The following is a 19,247-nucleotide window of genomic DNA, read 5'->3' as shown; positions in this document are numbered from 1 at the left end:
TTTTAATTTCTGCCATTCTTTAAAAACCTTAAAAAGCACTGATGGTTATTAAAAAAAAAAAAAAACACTTAGTGGCCTTCGAAATACTGTACAATCCCATAACAGTTTCATATAAATAGCAAAAGCATCATCATCGTAAGAGAAGAACAAATGTAGTACCTGTACCCACAGAGTACTGGTACAATTTATCTTTACTTTACTTTACTTTACAAGGTCTTAGCCTTGCAGGGCCTCTGGGGCACCGCAGGCAGTAACAGCCTTTGGAAGGAGGCAGCAGGGCCCTGCCAGTTGGCATGTGACTAGTCTCCGCCAGCTCCTGTTGGAGCCCTGCAATCTTTGTCTGGACTCAGATTTCAGAGCATTTGGGCATAAGCATGCTCTACCTTAGAAAAGTAGAGTTCTGCACTTCTGAAGTAACTTCTAGATTAATCTATATTCCCTAATATATGTATCAATTTCCTGTGTATGTTGTATGCAGTGTGACACTTGTAATTACAGGTAAATCTAGTGGACTGGACTGCAGATTTTCTGTGAGGAAACCATTCCTAGAGCAAAGGATTTAGTAAATTTGTTAAGTAACAAATTTAATAGCACTTTTTTTCAGATTTTCTTTCAGTACTTGTAAGTTGCTGAAGAAAAAAAAAAAAAAACACTTCATTATAGAATGTTCATTTTAAAAATTAGATTACCACTTTTTTGTTATTCTCCTTTTCAAATGAATGGTGGACTATGGTCAGCCTGAGGACATGACAGCGGTGCCATTATGTACATCACAGGGCCTCAGAAGACCACCTACAACACTGAAATTCAGTGTCAGTGCAAGGCCCCCTTCTACACCCTGAAGGCTAATAATAACAGTCAGTCTTGCACATCAAATTACAAAGTTCTGTGACAATCCTGGTTCTTCTGCTGGCACAAGGCATGAACACCCCAAACTTTAACATAGACCTGCCTATAAGGTCAACAGACCTTCTTTCTGAAACACACTACAAAGGCTATTATGTTTGGGTAGTATTATTTGCACTTTGAAGGACATACCAAAATACACCCAAGGCATATTTTATACAGTAACATTTGGGAGCTTAACACTCTTTCATTTTTATTCTTTTTCCAATTCAGTGGCATTAGATACTTGCTTATGTGGTAGTGAAGGCCAGAGAGGAGGTAAGTGATGCAGAGTCACCTTCTCATGAGTTCTGCACTAAACTGAAAGGAGACCTAAAATATCATGCTCCTCCACACAGTGTCAGACTTTGTATACCATGGCTGCTTTACTTTAAAACTACCTTTAACTGTTCTATTCATTTGTTCTTCTTTTTGTTGTCTCTGTGAGATGCAGGTGTATACCACTGCAGTGCTGATGGATACTGGAAAAAACTCCAAAGGAGAAATAACACTTCCTGTCTGTGAACTAGGTAACGCATAAATTTATCTTAAAAAAAGAAGAGTTTTGAATTGGCAGTTACTAGGGAGTTGCTATCAGGCTAAAAGTACTGCAACATCATTTATCAAACTCTCAGCTAGTACTGACTGACGCCGATACAAGGTCATGCTTTGTTACAGAGGCAATGAGGCAGACTGTAGTACCTAGTACATAGATAGATACTGAAGAAAATAGCTTTCTTTGAAGTAATGCTTTTAACTCTCCCTGATGTTGGAACTTCAGAATTTTTCCTTTAATGAAGATGCTAAGCTCTATTCTGTAATGCTTGTTCCTAAATGCTAGCCTTCAGTGAGCTACAGATGGTGGGCTGTTAACAAAGTTATTCAATTAAGCTATTCCATTATTTATGTAGTTAAGTAACAAATTTAATAGCACTTTTCTTGGTTTTTCTTTTAGTACGTGTAAGTTGCTGAAGCAAAAAAAAAAACCACCCTACTTCATTATAGTGTTCATTGTAAAAATTAGATTACCACTTTTTTGTTACTCTCATTTTCAACAGGGAGGAACAACTAACAAAATGATGGGCCTAAAATTTTATGATACCCACATAGTTTGACTGGCACGCCTCAGAAGTATTAATACTGGTCTTGTATTTATCTGTTGAATTGTTTACCATTTAAAAGATGTCTTGACGTACCTGAGGTTCTCCCCTGTTGTCAGCATTGGGAGATTATTGCCCAAAACTCAGCAGTTCCCCTTGAAAACAGTAAAAAGATGCATCTAGCTTATTTCAGTTCCCTCTTGGAGATGTACAAAGACAAATGCAATTTCATAAATGACTAATTCTTGCTGCTTTTGAAGTGTTTGGCACTGTTACCATCAGGACAGTTGAACCATGCTCCAGCAGCATTTGAGGGGGGCAGGGGAAGCCACTGAATAGCTTCACTGCAGAATACTGGTTTGGGGGACTTTTGTTTGTTGTTAATGCTTGAATGGCTAAATTAGTAACTCTCTAAAATTACTCAAGATCCAAGACTGAGTTTGGAAAGAAACATTTCACAATTTAAAAGCCTAATTGCTCCTCTTATCTTTTAGATTAGAATGCTTCTATATTCCAATTACCCTAATTTACATTCAGAATAAATGCACTCACTTCTCAGCGCCCAAAGTCCTTAGCAAAACCGTGCCTCTTGATTACAGAACTTCTGGAAAGATGGCACGTTATACTGACTAATGAAAATTGTACTCTAAATCAAACAGATTCATTTGCAAGCAATTTTACTATTCCAAAACAATCTAGGAATTACATTTAGACTCATTAACCTAATTTTATCCATGCAAGCATAGTAATTCAATATCCAAATCTTAAAATATTTAAAACTCATTGCTGCATTTATTGTTTTGCAGTTTGCGGAACATGGAAAAGTAGACTGCATGAGTATAGATGGAGGAACAAGAGCCAAGCCTGGAGAATTTCCCTGGCAAGTCATGTTAATTACAGAGCATGGAGGATTAGGAGGTAGTTTGCTTTTGTATGACAACTGGGTTTTAACAGCTGCTCATGTTGTAGTTGATCAAAGAAACTCCTTAGCTTTGAGGATTAAATTGGGGGTTTTGAACAGACATTCAATTCACTATGAACAAGCCTGAGCAAAATCAATTTTTATTCAGGAAGGTTATAAAAAATGATCTTGTCAATTAACATCGATAGTGCCTTGATTAAGCTGCAGCATAAATTCTCAATTAGTATGAATATTACACCCATTTTTTTTTTTTTTTTTTTTTTACCAGGCAAAGAAGAAAGATTTCAGATGAAAACAGGTAATCTGCTAGCTGTTATCAGGTGGGGGAAGAACTGAGACACAGAGCTCTTCTGCTTTACTATTGTATGCTGAGTTGGTAGTTATCAAGCAGAAAGAGTGTACAGATGCATATGCAAATAAATCGCTTAATGGAAGACCTCTCCCAGGAACAGAGAACATGCTGTGGGCATCACCAGGGGGCAAAGATGCTTGTAACACCGACACTGGAGGACCACTAGTTTCCTTAGATGTTCAGACCAACAAATGGTTCATCACTGGTATTGTCCTGAGGTTTAGACTGAGCTGTTGCTGGGCAGTACAGGGTCTGTACAAGAGGAAGCAGTTATATCCCATGGACTGAAAGCATGAATTCAAGTAATTCATAAAAGTCCATTTGTAATTTCTACCCTCTCCACTGTTACTTAGATTACTTTAGTGGCTGGAGTATTTAAATACTTAAAAAACAGCACTTAAACTCTGTTATTAGGCTTAACAGTTCTGTTAAAAACCACCACCACCACCAGAAAAAACAGAAAAAAAAACTTGAGCATGCAAACACAGCATTCATTTTTGTCCCAGATGCTGATAAAGATCTTTAGGCATATGGACAATTTTGTAAATTTAAAGAAACTTAAGAAACTTTTTACTTTTCTAAAATATACTTAAAGTATATTTTGTTTTATTTTGAATAGCATTATGAGTTCTTAATGAAAGACTACAGCATTACCAGTCTAGCTTTTGAATATGTATCAAGTGAAAGCATTGAGATTTGTTCTCAAAATAAATGAGCATCAACATACTTTAACCACTCCCTAGTCCATATTTGATATTTGAAGAATCCCAGTAGCATCAGCTGCAGACCTTACTTGGAGGGCATGTGTATGATGTGCTCCACTTCAAAGAATCTTATGGGCTCTGCAGTAAACTGCTGTACTAAGTGTAAGCACAGCTCTACATCCCTTGCCTTAAAGGACTTCTTGCTGTCAGCTGCAAAAAACACTATTTCTATCAACAGTAGAGTTTTATACAGAATAAGCTTTCACATTAAAATTTATAAAAATACAAGCTTTGTCAGTACATCATCATCTGACAACAGATCCTCAGGACTAATTAAAAGCAACTTTATGAAGCTCCTACAGTAAGTGTTTTTACTAACCATGCCCAAAGTAAATATATCCCCTTATAATTATATAAGTGTTTCCCATTTCTTGCATCTCACTTCCATTGTTTAGTTACGTTAATCTAGAAAGTAAAATACTGAATATGAAATCTTAAAGAAAAAAAACTCAACACTTGCATATGGTGTCAATAGTATTTTATTTACTTACTTATAAACACTAGAGTATGCAAAGCAGTTAAATATTAGTAAAATTTGAAAATACTTCTAAAACTTTCAGGGATTTTGTTTGAGGGTCAGGAAAGGCTAAAATTATTAGCAAAGACTACTCAGTGCTGCCAACCAACCCATTAAGACCTAAACCTGGACTTAGACAATTTAAATAAAATTAAAGCCATGCTAATCACAAAAACTTACCATAAAGTTCCTTGCAGGGATGTCACAGTTAGTCTTTGGAGGTCCCAGAATACCATTTTTAAGTGTTACTCAGCAGAAGTAGCTGGTAATAGTGCAAGTGCTAAAATGCAAAATTCACAGATGGTACAGAGTTTGGAAATTATTCTGACTTAGGTGCAGAAAAAAAAAGCCAAGCAACTTTTTGCAGTGGGATATGAATAACAAGTGTGGGATTATTTTTTTAGCCTGAGTGTTTACAACCTCTCTTTATACCCTTTAAAATGTACATTGAGACCCAGCTGATTTTTTAATATTGCAGTTCAAGTGGAAAACTAACAGTAGTGCAGTTTTAGACACTGTTTAGATGGTCTCCTAGTCACAAGCCTTAATATAATATGCAGTAATCGAGATCTGACTTGAAAAGTTTAATAATTGCATTTAAATAAACTGTGTAAATATCCATACTCAGAACTTGCATAGCTACAGCATAGTAGTACGGTGTATAAAAATATTGATCAGGCTTCAAAGGGTTTCAAGTCCCAGTAGGTTAAGCTATTCAAGATCCCACCATCAGTGGAAATACTCTTCCAACAGTTTCTAAATATCCTGCTCTGAGAAGAAACAGCTTCTTAGTTGAAAATTCTAAAAACTGAGTTTATTACAAGTGCAGACAAGACTTCTATCAAAGTCTATATACATTAATTAATGCTTTATTCAGCTGAAAAATACTTTCCTGTGCCTAGTTTTAAACATGGGTTTATCACTTTCTTCTGGGCTACAAATGCAGCAGAACCAAACTTCCCTTGGGCAGACTGGTCTAAAAATACAGTCACATGTTTCTGTTCTTCAAACATACATCCCCAAAGGAGATGCTCTGGACAGAAATATATCTGACAATAAGTGTTTGCTTTCCCCTCTCATTAAGAAACCCAACCCCATCTCCACCAAAAGAAAAAAGCCCTCCCCCAAAACACACTTTCCTTGGTAAAGATGTAATCTGGAGGGAACTGCTTACCATTCTAGGTGCAGACACCCAAACTTGTGGGAACTGGATTTTAGATATTTACGTATCACTGAACAATGCAAAAATACAGTGGATTAAAGTTGGGTGTCAGGTACATGATGAGTGGTGGCTCCGTTTGACTTGTCAACTTTTAAAGCATGCTTATCTGAAACAAACTGAATTACTGCAAAAACACTTTACAGAAGTTCATCTCAAAAGGGTAAAATTAATTAACTGCTATGAATTCTTTGCATTCAGGGCTGCAAAACAAAGACACATATTACTTAAATCAGTTTTATTTAAGAATTTCCTACAATGACAAATCTTATAAAAAGCATCCAAACACAGAACTGCAGCAAACAGCATTCTTATGGATATCTTACAGACAGTGGAACTTCCACCCTTGGGAGGCACACTGAGCTCGCTAGTGATCTCTGCTACAAGAGCTACTGCAAAGCACACCACAAGCTCAATGTTCTCATCACAGACCCCATCATCTTCAGTTCACATTACCACACTTACATATCATTAACAGAAAAAAAACACACCATACAGCATTCACAGCAGTTGACATAAGGGAAAAAAAATACAAATATTCATTTCACATAACACATTCAACTAATTGATTAACTAGGTATAAAACCCACTTAAAGTCTTCCACATGTGGATGTCCTTTGAATGCAATAAACACTCGTACTTTATTTGCTATCATTGCTCTCTGCACACTCTCTCACCAAAGCCACAGGATTGAGAGACATCTCGCCAAGTAAAATAAAATCCCATAATGCACCACCAGGTCTCTGCATGCGCTCTCTCCTTTATCTCGCACATACCAGCCCTCTCATGCCTCGGCACCACCATCAATCCCACACAAGGTTTCAAAAGTTCAAACAGCCTTCTGGTTCCATCTCACAGCCTTGCGTTCATAGCGTTGATACGACTCCATGAAATAAAGAGTAGCGGATAAAAATGGAACACCCACCGTCTAAGACGCAGCATGTGCAGTGTGATGAAGTATTCTTGGATGAGAAAGCATGTAGACAGAAGTATTCCTAAGGCAGAATATTTACAGCACTGCTTTCAATGAAGTGCTTCTTCCATACACATTTGAAATGAGATGAACTGCGGAGATTAAATGAAGCCTTCATATCGTACTTTAGTATGAGGGGAGACAGTGTTAAAAAAAGAAAAAAAAAAAAACAAACAAAAACGACACTGGGTTCTCCAACTGGGGCATTTGGAGATTCTTATGGTGGGATCAAATTAAAAACAAGAGGGAGAGAATGCTGTTTCTGACCAATGGTTTCCATTTTGAACATGCAAAGAATTCAGGTAGCCAGGAAACAAGGGATAAAATATTACAGGAGAAACCTTTCCTATCAATTGTAGTGTTAGTTTACCCATCAGGCAAACAGCAGTCCACTTCCAAACATTCAATATTCCAACAAATTATGTAACAAAACTTATAAAATTCCTTTAACCTTTCTTTTTACAAAAGAAAAATGTCAAAAATACTGTTGAATATACTGCACATTGAACAAATTGATTTGGAAAATTTTAGTATATATGTAATTTACAGTATATACTTACCATGAGTTAGAAAATTTTGATTTCCCACCACAGAGTCAGTATCAGAGCCCACCGTGTCTACATTCCCCAGCCTGACGACTTGGAATCCATACTCGAACCAAAGCCTCCGTTAAACCCGCTGCTAGAGCCTGCGTTCGACGCTGAACCCCAGCCTATCGCTGCCCCGGAGTTGGAACCGCCGTAAGAATTATTTCCTGAACTAAAGCCCTGGTTCTGCTCCCGCTGCATGTTGCCTTGAGGCTGGTTGTTTCCCGACGGCCCAGACTGGTTCTGCTGACTGGCCAGCATGCCCATCATGCCCCAGCTGCTCTGCAGCGCAGCCTGCGCTGCTGCCATCATGGCAGGATTGATGCTAAAGGCCCCGAAGTTCATACCGCCCCCCATGTTACTGCCTTGGTTGTTACCTAGCCCTCCCCCACCTCCTCTGCTGTTGCCAAACCCCCCCTGGTTCCCAAAGCCTCCCGGATTACCACCAAATCTTCCACCTCTTTCTAACTGTCTATTGCTATTGTGCTTAGGTTCAGCATTGGATATATGTACGCTGATTCCTTTAATGATCAAGTCCTCTCCACAAAGAGATTGGGCAACCTATAAAAAATAAGGGATTAATTAAATATAGGTTAGACTTTTTTTCCCCCTAACAGTAGTAGTGTCAAAACAATAATAATAAGCACACACACGATTCTGAACAGACAGTTAACCTGCAAAGGAAGCATAGGCATACTTATTCCAATCTGAAGTGATTTACCTTCTCATTCACTACTGCAGTAACTGCAGTATAAAAATCTGTATGTACAACGGCATCTGAAAACTGCAACCTTAAACAATTCAAATAAATCAAACCAAGCTAATACCACTGGAATTCTCAAGACAGTGGACAAAAAGTGTTCCACGTTTAATTGCATAAATAATGCTTAATCAAGCTACTGAAACATTTTGAAAAGAAGTTGTCTACGTATGAGGCTAAAATATTTTAACACTTACCTGATCATCTGCAAATGTAACAAAGGCAAAAGCTCGGAAGGGTTTAGGAATGAAGACATCTACCACTTCTCCATACTGGGCAAAGAACTGCCGGAGCTCATCTGCGGTCATGTCGTCAGTGCAGCGCCCAACGAACACTTTTCTGCTACGCAAAGGTTCGTCAGGACTTTGCTGAATTGAATTGGGCAGGGGGGAGGGAAGAGTATAATGAATGAATGAAAAAAAAAAAAAAAAAGACGATTTTCTTTGAGAAATAAATATGACCAAGTTACTTTAACATACAGGTCCCTTTTAATCTAGCCTGTTTGAGGAGTGAAGATTTAGAAACTTAACTTTCTAAGTGTAAAACTTAGAAGCTCTTATGTTCAGAGAACATTCTTGTATCCTGATACTGATGGAGAGGGGCAGCAGGGAAACAGATGCAGGAGTAACAGCAAGAACAGTTATAAGGCTGTTCCAGAAGCAGAAGTATGTACCGCAAAATGGGATACGTCATTTTTCAGTACTGACTGCATCTGCATACGTACACCGGAAGTACACACATGGACAGAAGTTTTGGGTTCAATTTCCAATTTGACCAGATACTCATTGTGATCTTGATCAATTTATTTATCCTGCCTGCTTTATTCTCCACTTACTCTTGTAAGCAGGCAGGTATTGTTGGACATTAAAATATCACATTATTTTCAGGTTTTCAACAGTACTTATTCCGCAATATAACCAGCTGTTTTCCCAGCACTTCTAATTCACTCCCTGCTCTCCACCCTCCCGCTTGTTCTCACCTGCCCTGTCTATTCACAGACTAAAAAGCCACATCCAAAAGTGGATTATTCATCTGCTCACTTAATGCAGTTGCTATAAAAGTACTTTTGAGTATGTAAAATAAAACTAAAGTACCTTAGAATTGGGAAGTTTACAGTCACACCATCTTCCATCTATCATGTGTCGCTGAGACATTACTTTCACCTGGGTTTCATAATCCGTGAACCGAACAAACCCAAAACCTTTTGAGTGACCAGTTTTAATATCCTTCTTAACCTAAAGGAAAAAAAGACATTTTAGATCACAGCTGCAGCGTGGACTTATATTTTTGACATACGACATGCTATTTACCAGCCATCTGTATCAACCTTCATGTTAAGATCACTGGAAACAGTACACAAAGTTTTGTTTATCTCATTGTACAGGTCTACCATTTCTTAGAAAAATGACCTCAATATCATGTAGCTAAAGCAGAGACATGTGATACCTATAAATTAAAAGTGCACTAATCAGGATATAATTAGTATTAGCTTGCCTTGAACCCAAATATAAGCATGTTAGAATAGCACAAATAATAGCAGGTGTTTTGTAACACTGTGATGGCATAGCCAGACACACTGTATAAGGGTTTTGAATTAACAGGTAAGCAGTGTGACCACCAAAGGTGCAAAGGCAAGCTTAGTTCACATAGGAGGATGCAAGTAACAAAAGATGAACAAGAGAAGTTTATCAGGACCAGGTGAGAGCCCCCTTTTGGGAGGGGCACAAATAGCATAAAAACATCAAGTATGAAGAGAAAGACAGAAGAAAACAAGCCTGCTTCAGTCCTCATTTCTCCCCTCAAAGAGTTCAAGCCTGGCCCTGTTGACCTCAGCAACTAAGGCCATCAAGGTCCCCAAGCCATCAGTGCTGACGGAACAGCAACAGCTCCGTGGCATCGCATGCTCATGGCTCACGTAGAATATGAGCGCTCTAGACTAAGTCTTGTGTATGTAGTGACTACGCAGTGATAATAAAGTACCCAGCAGCATGAAGCATGCTGCTACTGAATGACTTTAGTAAAGTTTTCTTTTGAAGTTTAGAACCACCCTGATTTGTCAGTCTTGTAAAACACTGACCACAGCAATCTTGAATTCTCTAACGTACATATATAAACATATGCATATTCAGCTGCAACAATTAAAAGCAGAAATATAAATTAAAACTCCCTTAAACTCTGGACCCATTAAGGAGATCTATATGAATGGCCCCTGCCCCAATCAGTAATATTCATGACTATTTGTACCTACACAAGCCTAGAGCTACAAAGCTCATGGAACAAAATACCACCCACAAACAGGTGCACAGCTTCAGACCTGCTTTGAGTTTATACTGCTCTGTTTGTCTTCTACTGGCTTCTTCAGAAGACTAAATTTCATATAATGTCTCTCTTTACTTAAACTGCAAAAGAATTTTACCTGCACCATTAGAACTTCTCCAAAAGTACTGAAATATTCCTTTAAGTCTTGTTCAGTGGTTTTCCAGGGAAGACCTAAGACTATTAAATCCGAAGTCTTCTGTACTGCTCGTTTCACTTTCACAGCTGATGATGCATCTGTTTCATCCATTTTTCTCTTATTATCTGAACATAAAGATGCATATTAGAAATTATCTTCACAACTCTCAAGAGAAAGCTACTTCCACTGATCATGAATAGCATGGTATAAAAAGATAGAACATGCTATAAAGAAGTATTAACTGCACAGGAATACATGCTAGCTGCTGCTACTTAGTATTATAATCCATGTCCAACTGTCTTCAAGTAGAAGGAGAGAAGCAAGAACAGTCGACATTCATGTCCTCCTCCAAAATACAATCTGATTGAGTTTGTTTTGGATCAGTTTACTGAAGTACTATCCAACAGCATATTCCTAAGAGCACACGGGGAAAACAGGAACTTTTAACAAAAGCATTTAATTAAAAACTAAATTCCTTAGGTTATTTCCTTCCTTTTTCTTTCAGGTTCCTTTTTCCCCCAAAGATTTCTGTTTTAAATGGTGCTTTTGGCCCAAACTATGCCATGAGGAGAAGCATCTGTGAGTGCGCAGAGATCTCAGTACACAGCAGTCCAGAAGAACTCTGTATGACTATAAACCTCTCCAAGTATAATGACAGAGCTCTGTCATTAAAGTCCTTTGTATGGCTATAGAGTTAAAAACTTACATCTGAAAGCTTGATGAAGTCGAATTTGTCTTGCAGAGCGAATATGTGACTAAACTCAGGGATTTTTTTTAAACCAGAGAGTTCAACACAACGTAATACCGTTGCTGTGTTAAATCACCAGCAAAACGCATGAACCTCTGAACTGTAAAAGCCTGCTCCTACGAAAGAGTTTGACGGAACCAAGACAGACCTTTGGGGTAATTCACGACGTAGACGAGGTTTCCCCAGCCGGCCTCCGGGGCGTGCAGGATGCCCTCCACCAGCCGCACCCCCCGCATGCACTGGGACACAGGGTTCCTGTAGCGCAGCCCGCAGGCGCCCGGGAACTGGGCCGTCACGGTGGAGAGCAGCACGGTGCCATCGTCCTCCGAGGGGATCTCAATGGGCTCGTCGTTCTCGTCCTCCGTCACCCGGATATACTCCGACATCTTGGCTGGGAGCTGCTGCAAGGGCGAAGAACAGGCATAAGCCGCGGCGCTACGTTTCCCTTTGTTTCACCTTCCCGGCCTCGGGGCACGAACGCAGCCGTTTCTCTACGGGGCACTCGGAGACGCTTTATCCACCGGTGCTAAAGCCCCAGGCTCGCCGCGGCCCCGGGGGAAGCGGCCCCCGGCGCCACCCGGCGGGACGAGCCGATCCAGGCCCTGCCCGCCGCGGGGCAGCGCGGGGACGGGACCCCGCGCCGAGGCCGGGGGAGGGGGGGGGGGGGGAGCGGCCTCCCGGCCCCGCCCGAGCGGCCTCCAGGCGCGGCGCGACCCCCGCCCCCAGGGGACCCACAAGCCAGCCCGCCCGCCCGCCCCGCCCCGCTCACCGGCCGCGGCGTCTGCGGGAGCCGGTCACCGCGCCCGGGAGCCGCCGCCGCCGCCCGACCCTCGCTGCCCGCCGCTGGCTCCGCACAAAATGGCGGCCGCCGCCCTCCTCAGAGGCCGGGCCGGGCCGCGGGCCGAACCATTCCGCACCGGGGAGGGGGCGAAGGGGGCAGCGGAGCGGGGACGGCCGGGCCGCGGCGCGGGATCGCGGCGCCCTGGCTGCGGCCGAGGCGCGGCCGGCTCCGCGGGGGCGGCGGGGAAGTGGGCGGGAGGTGGACAGCGCCCCCGCTCTGCCCCCGCACCCCCGCACGGCGGGGCGGTGGTACGGCCCTGCCGCATGCGCGGAGCGTGCCGGGAGCGCGGCGCCGGGGCTTGTGGGAAGAGGCGCCTCGGCGGGAGCGGCGCCGCGGCGGGATCCGCGGGGGAGCGCCCCCCCCCCCCGCAGCCGTGAGTGACCCGGAGCCCGGCCAAACGCGGCCCGCGGGCCCCCGACGCCCCTCCTCACCTGATCCCCCTTGCCGTGCACGTGTCCCGGGCTTCCCGTGCCCATCAGGCTCGGGCTTCCGTGCACAGGTTTAAAAAAAAACCCCACCGGTAAAGACGGGCGCAGTTTCTGCTAGGAAAGCGTAACTCAGCCCCTCGCCTTCACCTGCAGCCCTGCTCGGGACTGAGCTTCCCGCTGCAGATCCCCGCAGCCGGCTGCCAGCACCGCTGGCACCAAGCCCATCTCCGCCCGTGGGACTTCTCAGCCTCCTCATTTCATCTCCCTTCAGAGCGCCGGCGGAGCTCCGGGAGGACCCGGCTAGGCGCAGTGAGGCCGAGGAGATGAGCCGATGCTCCTCATAGGCGTGGGCGTTCCCCTGGGATTCCTGCTTTTTCCACCCGTCCACAGTACGCATCCCAAACCCCGTTTGGACGTTGCCAAGTCAGCGCTGAGGTCCCCGGTGCTGTTTGAACACGCCGTGGGGACTGAGTGGTTGGTCACTGCAGCCTGCCGACATTACCCACTGCACCATTTCGGGTCAAAGCTCTGGTTTAGCTATCGTGCTATTGGAAGAGGTTGCCATGGCCTTCAGCCGAAGTGACCTCTGTCTAGCAAAGCACCTGGTGGTAATTTCACTAATGAGCAGAGTAAGCATCAACCCTGAACTAGATTTCATGCAGGTAAGAGCCTGGGGAGAGCAATGCGCTCGCTGCAGCTTGCTGCCTGCAAAACGGGCAGAGAAAGAACAACAGTTACTCACAATAGAGACTTTTGCCCCAAGAGCTTGTTCCTCGGTTTTGGCAACAAACAAGCCTAGAGTTAAACAAACGCGACTGTCCTTTCTCTGCAAGAGCTGGGATTCTTGCAGCCCTTTCCCTCTGTTACTTGGCATTATAATTTGATTTAAGTTAAGCAATTAGCAATAGTGTTGCCCTTCAAGTAATACACCAGCGGGCATGCAGCTAGTTAATTCACCAGTTCCCGCACACTGGCAGTTCAGAGTGCCCATGGGTGAAGACAAATGCAATACCGTGGTACTAGCCATCGCGTATATTGAGTTAAGTGTGCCCACAGGCACAAAACAAAATGCGATACAGTAACTGTTTGCTGCTCTAGGTTAAGTGTGCTCATGGGTACAAGCAAACTCTGTAACGATCAGCTGTTCACCCTCCCAAAAGCACTCAGGGATGAAAAACAGCATCAATGGGCATCTAAATATAACCTTAGGATAACAAACAACAACTGCTGTGGGTACTGAAAAACATGAAATGCTTGGGCCTATTGGTAGTCTTAGGTAGATCAGTAAAAAGCAGGAGGGTTTAATGAATGATAGCCTGTCAGTGTGGTCAGAATCTGTCCTGTTTTTGCCAATAGTTAATGAGTTGCATCTCTCGCCGTTATTCAGTGAGAGTCTTTTTCACATCAAGTTTCTCCTGCTTTATTTTGAGCATAAGGAAGGTGATTGTATTTTCCCCTCTCCCACTCCTGACATGGAAACAAATGTACCCTGCAGAACAGTCTGAGCAATACAGAAACATTAGATTCACTGTGATGCAGCTCATTAGAAATACATTTAGCAGGAAAAAAGATTTGTTATCACCACGTCCCTGGGGCTGTGCTCAAAAGCAGGCTGCATCCTTTCAATCAACTTACTTTTTCATACCTAAGCAGAACCTTCCTTGCCCTGTGCGCAAAATAAAGCACATCTTGAATGTCACTGCCTAAAGGAGCAGGACACCCTTCAGTTATTTATTTCTCTTTGTAGATTAAAACTGTCTGAGCCTTCAATTAAACAGGTGCTATATCATAGGAAAGGAGATGCTGCTCCCTTGGAGGAATAACATTAGTAATATTTCATTTTCCTAACTACAGTTGAAAACCCATTCACAAAACAAACAAGAGTCAGTGTTTTACAGTACTCATCTTTCTCCCTTCCTCTTTGAAGAAGCTTTCACCACAACCACAGGCACATTTGCAATAGTTGCCTCTTCCCCTCCTCAGTAATACCTACCATACATAGTGCTTTCTGTACACAGACAGGGGAAACAGTAATAGAATAAAAGCAATCAAGGACCTTCACCGTGAGCTCCCCAGTACAGATCATCCATCTCACCAGACCTTTTTGTTAGCCCCTTCCTAAACAGATGGGCAGCGCATACACACAGGCTGGGCTTAGGGAGTCTGCAAGCCCCAGTCCCAGCACCACCTGCAAGGCTAGTAGCGTTCTGCTGCTAGATTAGGCTATAAGGTCCAGGTCTACATTTCCATCAGGAACCCACAGTAGTGGGTGTTACGTACCAAACCCTCAGGAAAAGAGAATGGGGGGAGGGGGGAAGTTGTGCTTTTTAAAAAAAAAAAAAAACTTTAAATGCTGATGAGCCCAGTCTCCCATCAGCTCTGCAGTAGCTCTATAACAGGATCACAAACATTATTCAGCTTAGATATTTCATTTGCAAGTTATCAGTATAAAAAATTACTGATACATAGCAACTACTACAGAAAAGCTTCCCTTAAACAAAGTAAGCAGATTCCAACCCTGACAGAGTACCTGGAAAGATCACTTAGTCTATTGTTCTCGCAATAACACTCCTCCTAATCCCCTTAGTTGACGCAGCCTTAGCTACATCCTGAAAAATTTGAAGTAATTTTCCCATGATCCTAAAGAGCCATGGTTTCAATTACCTCATTTTTAATCCACCTGAGATGGCTTAGTCCTCATTCTTAAAGGGGCAGAGTTTCCATGTTCATTTTGGGTTCACATCCTTACTGCTTAGCTCTTCCAAAACTGACTAGAACATTGATCTGGCTTTTAAGCTCTCAGCAAACCAAGAAAACTCATATTTTTTATGTTTGGCTTTTGTAGAGCCCCCTCTGAAGTCCTCAGTGCCTCTTGTTCTGTTTCCTTTCAACCCTAGCAGCTGTTTCAAAAACAGCTTTGGCCATATTTCCTTGACACATTACAAATAGTCACTGCTGCCACCGGCTTTACCACCAGACAGATGCTGCACATTAGCATGACAAGCAGCAACCAGAAGAGGCAATGAACTTGGCTGCAAGTGAGGCTGGTTAGATTCAGTTTCTTTGAAACAGCTGGGGTCAGCTCCCCAGATGCAGTGCTGTCCCAGCTTCTGCCCAGCAATCCCAGCCCCTCGCATGCAGTGGGATGGGCCTGGGTGGGGGCTCTGTTGGGAACTAAAAATTTCTTGCAGTAATGGGGAAACCAGCAGCGGTGACGAAAGGCCCCTGTGAGCCCCTGAGCTCCGCAGCCACTGTGGGCAGCTGACCCCGACTGCTGCCTTTGTCTCTGCCCTCTGAATAGCCTTGGAAAGGAGGTGGGAGCCGCAGGAGCAGGAGACCTTTCCCAGTGTCTCTGACGACTGCAAGTCCCTGAGCCCAAACAGCTCTCTTGTATTAATGAGCAGCAGCACAGCTGTAACTTTCTCTTACAGCTTCCTGCTGGTGTAGTTGCCAATTCTCACCTACTGAAGCAGAAAACATTGCCCACAATAACACCAGAGCAGTGCACTGGGGACCTGTTTTCCCTGTTTTGTGTGATCCAGGTCCAAGGAAAACGCCAGCTAACAGACAGGCATAGCATGGCTAACATGCACTATCAACCACTTGTTTTAGCCTGCAGAATTAGGAGCAGATAGGCTGCATGGTTGGAGGATTTATGTTAGTGGAGTTAGTCATTCTGAGAGTCTTTATATACAGGAGCCTTGCCCTTAGAAACCTGAAATCGGAGTACAAAGCACAGCAGTGTAGCATGTGACATCTCCACCTTCTTGTTTGATCAGTACCTGTGGGAACACTTAAACATTTGCATCATGTACACAGAGAATGCAAAAATCAACTTCATTCTGTTTTGTTTGGCAGAGTCACCTCAAGCAGTCTGCAACTTGCTTCCCCAGTCCTTCTGGACCAGCCACAGTAGAGCCTGGGAAGAAATTCTGCCGGTGATTCTCAGAGGTATCTGGTCAGTTCCCAGAGCTAATCCATGATGAAGACGTGGCAGGACACTTCCAGGGGAATTTGCTGCCTCATACAGCGTACTGGAGCTGGGATTCAGACACTTTTTTTTTTGCTATACTGTGCAGTAACTCCCAGCATAGGAGACTGAACTTCTGTCAGCACAGACTGTCAAACTGAAGGACTAAAGCACAGACTGGGAGTTGTGCTAGAGAGTTAACTTCATGTCCTTAAACTTGCAAGTGTCATTGTATGATAGATCCCAAATACTGAGTACAAACACAAATATTTACACAGGAGATTAGAAATAAATTCCTTCAAAGGCAAACGTATAGATAAGTTCGTGTAAGCTGTAGCAACTATTCCTGCAAGATTTGAAATAGCATGAATGACAGCTGTGGCTGGATCTATTCAAAAGCAGTTTTGTTTGGGATTTTTGTTTTTTTCATTCTCTTCTGAGGACTAGGCAGATAGTCAGGGTGGGGTATTTTGCAATTTTTGAACCATGCACACTGAAGCAGGAGCCCAGGTGTAAGACCAATAGACTTTTTAAAATGGTTTCATTGTGCTGTCTGCTTGGTGTTTTTTAAAATACATTTACTGAAGATTTATGTAAAATCTATTTTTTGTCTACTTAAAATATGTCAAATGGATGTGCAGGGCAAAATCTAATGTATATGAGTTTCAATTATTTTAAATCATTTGCAATATAAATGACTTACTATGACATCAGACCTTTGATCTTTGGCTGTGCACCATAAATTGGGGCCCACCCAAATTTCCAGTCTCATCTATATTTCTGCATTCCTTCCCACAGTTATCTATCATCTCAGTTCTGCGCTTCTTTATGTAAATGACTTTCAACAAAGAAAGTAAGAGAACACATGATTTGCCTTAATACAGGTAATTCTGAAAGAGGAGTGAGACCTTTACATGAGAAATAGTTGACAGCCACAGGAGAGAACCAGTGCAGGTGGAACAGAGTCATTCCTGATGAGTGGTGAAAGTTGCTGATCAACCAGATGTGACCAAATGGACTTTTTGTGTCATCAAAACTGCCAGAGGTGACAGTTCTATCTTTCCCTTTCTGAATTTTCTTAGCTCTTTTTAGTCTCCTTACATTTATAATGCAATTAATCCAATTTTGATCAGTTAAAATTACATGCAACGGTTTGGAAAATGAGGTGCTGAGGCAAGCCAGTTTGCCAGAGTTCATGCTCAAAGTCCATAGTGAAAACTTGTGACACCTGACACCCAGAACTGTGCTTTCATGACAAACCTTCTCCTAACAGCTATAAAAGTCTGGAAACACTCAAGCTTTTTGAATGACCTTGTAGGAAACTGTATTCATTATGTTAGCTGGCTGTGTCAGAACAGTTAATAGGATACAGACCTTTTTACCCATTAGTAGCTTGTATTTCAAGCCTTCCAAGCTCAGTAGTTACTGAAAACTTTTGCTACCCAACAGCTCTACAGTGGCCCGTACTACAGGGATTAAACACTTGAGCTCAGCCCAGTCTTCTCCAAACCCACCAGCCCATCTATTGAGATGCTAATTTCTACTCACAAAAGTGAAAGACAGTGAAGTTTGAACCAAACATCATATTAAACAAACTTCTACTACACATGCCACATATCTTTCTTGACACCTCCCTCACCCCTGTATCAATTGATGTCACTGTTCTTGCCCACATACAGTTTTAATACATCACAAATTTGACCTGGCTAAGGATCTGTAGCAATTTTCTGAGCGATTATCATAAACATCAGCAACATCCTGAAGGGATGTACTTCTGACATCCAGACTCACACACTGTCCAATCCTACAGCTACAAATGCATCTGACAATGTCTATTTATCCCTCTGATGCCTTTGTCACAGTGCTAGTCCTAAACCAACCAAAAGCACTGCCAGCAATCTTAATCCTGAAATCAGAGCAGGGTTGGATGATGTGATAGGCCTGCACATATTTGACTTTGTTCTAGCTTCCAGGGGCTCTACCACCAGGAAATCCAATTGAGAAAAATCTTAGCGTAGCACTGATTTACGTGCAAAAGTACAGAGGAGAGCAGAAGCTTTTAGTATCTTGGGAAGTGGTTAGGAATTAAGGCCAAATAAAGGACAGTCATGTCAATTACATCCTAAAAAAAGAAAACTTAAGTGAAAGTGCTGGCTGCTGAACTGTTTTGGGGCTGGCAGTTGTTCACAGTTCTCTTGGCAGATACAGCCTGTAGAAAGCTAATGGGCCCATTTAGATCCCCTCCCTTACACAATGGCATTGAGAGTTTTGCAATTGTAAAAATGGCATTGAGAGTTTTGCAATTGTAAAGGAGGCTTGGTAGGGGTATGGTATTTCAGCATTTTTCCTGAAATCAAATTAGGGAATGCATTTAATATTAAAAAGTCTGATGATCTCTTATTAAGGATCCCCACTGCGCACAGCACTTCAGGTCTGGCTGAGGGGAGAAAATCTCATGCGAAGTGCAAGGCTGACACCTGGAGGGGACTGCTGAGATGGAGCTGGGCAAGCCTGGAGGAGTTGTAGGGATTCTGCAACACACAGCTTGGGTTAGGAAAGCTTAGAAGGGGTGGCAAGATCCCAGGTTTCGGAGTCTCTTTGCTAGGAATGGAGTCAGTTGCTTTAGATATTCTTCCCTCTCCCCTTTTCTAGCAATAAAGAAAAAATCCAGATTTCCATTCCTAAAAATAGGCATGGAAAATCTGAAGTGGAAAAGAGCATAGAAG

The 19,247-nt window shown here is 42.6% G+C and overlaps 1 protein-coding gene, 1 long non-coding RNA gene and 1 pseudogene across 3 annotated transcripts; 2 read left to right on the top strand and 1 right to left on the bottom strand.

The window, feature by feature from the left end:
- The first annotated feature begins 763 nt into the window (after window positions 1–763).
- Window positions 764–3,816, top strand: LOC112980532 (mannan-binding lectin serine protease 2-like; annotated as a pseudogene).
- A 2,166-nt stretch (window positions 3,817–5,982) lies between these two features.
- Window positions 5,983–12,208, bottom strand: TARDBP (TAR DNA binding protein). Of its 2 annotated transcripts, none has more exons than XM_064525592.1 (6): window positions 12,052–12,208; window positions 11,431–11,683; window positions 10,496–10,659; window positions 9,174–9,314; window positions 8,277–8,447; window positions 5,983–7,880 (listed from the first exon to the last, which is right to left on the bottom strand). In XM_064525592.1, the coding sequence occupies exons 2-6, from the start codon at window positions 11,666–11,668 to the stop codon at window positions 7,350–7,352; spliced, it is 1,245 nt and encodes a 414-aa protein (XP_064381662.1). In that variant the 5' UTR covers window positions 11,669–11,683; window positions 12,052–12,208; the 3' UTR covers window positions 5,983–7,349. The 2 variants fall into 2 exon arrangements, with proteins under 2 accessions (XP_064381662.1, XP_064381664.1); XM_064525594.1 differs by having other exon boundaries at window positions 11,431–11,680; window positions 12,052–12,205.
- Window positions 12,209–12,502: 294 nt separating this feature from the next.
- LOC112980522 (uncharacterized) lies at window positions 12,503–17,229 on the top strand. Its single transcript, XR_003258449.2, has 2 exons — window positions 12,503–13,213; window positions 16,410–17,229. It is a non-coding gene; the product is annotated as an uncharacterized LOC112980522 (long non-coding RNA).
- Window positions 17,230–19,247: the final 2,018 nt, after the last annotated feature.

Source organism: Dromaius novaehollandiae, chromosome 24, assembly GCF_036370855.1.
Source record: "Dromaius novaehollandiae isolate bDroNov1 chromosome 24, bDroNov1.hap1, whole genome shotgun sequence".
NCBI classification, from domain to species: Eukaryota; Metazoa; Chordata; class Aves; order Casuariiformes; family Dromaiidae; genus Dromaius; species Dromaius novaehollandiae.
This window is presented reverse-complemented; position numbering and strand designations above follow the sequence as displayed.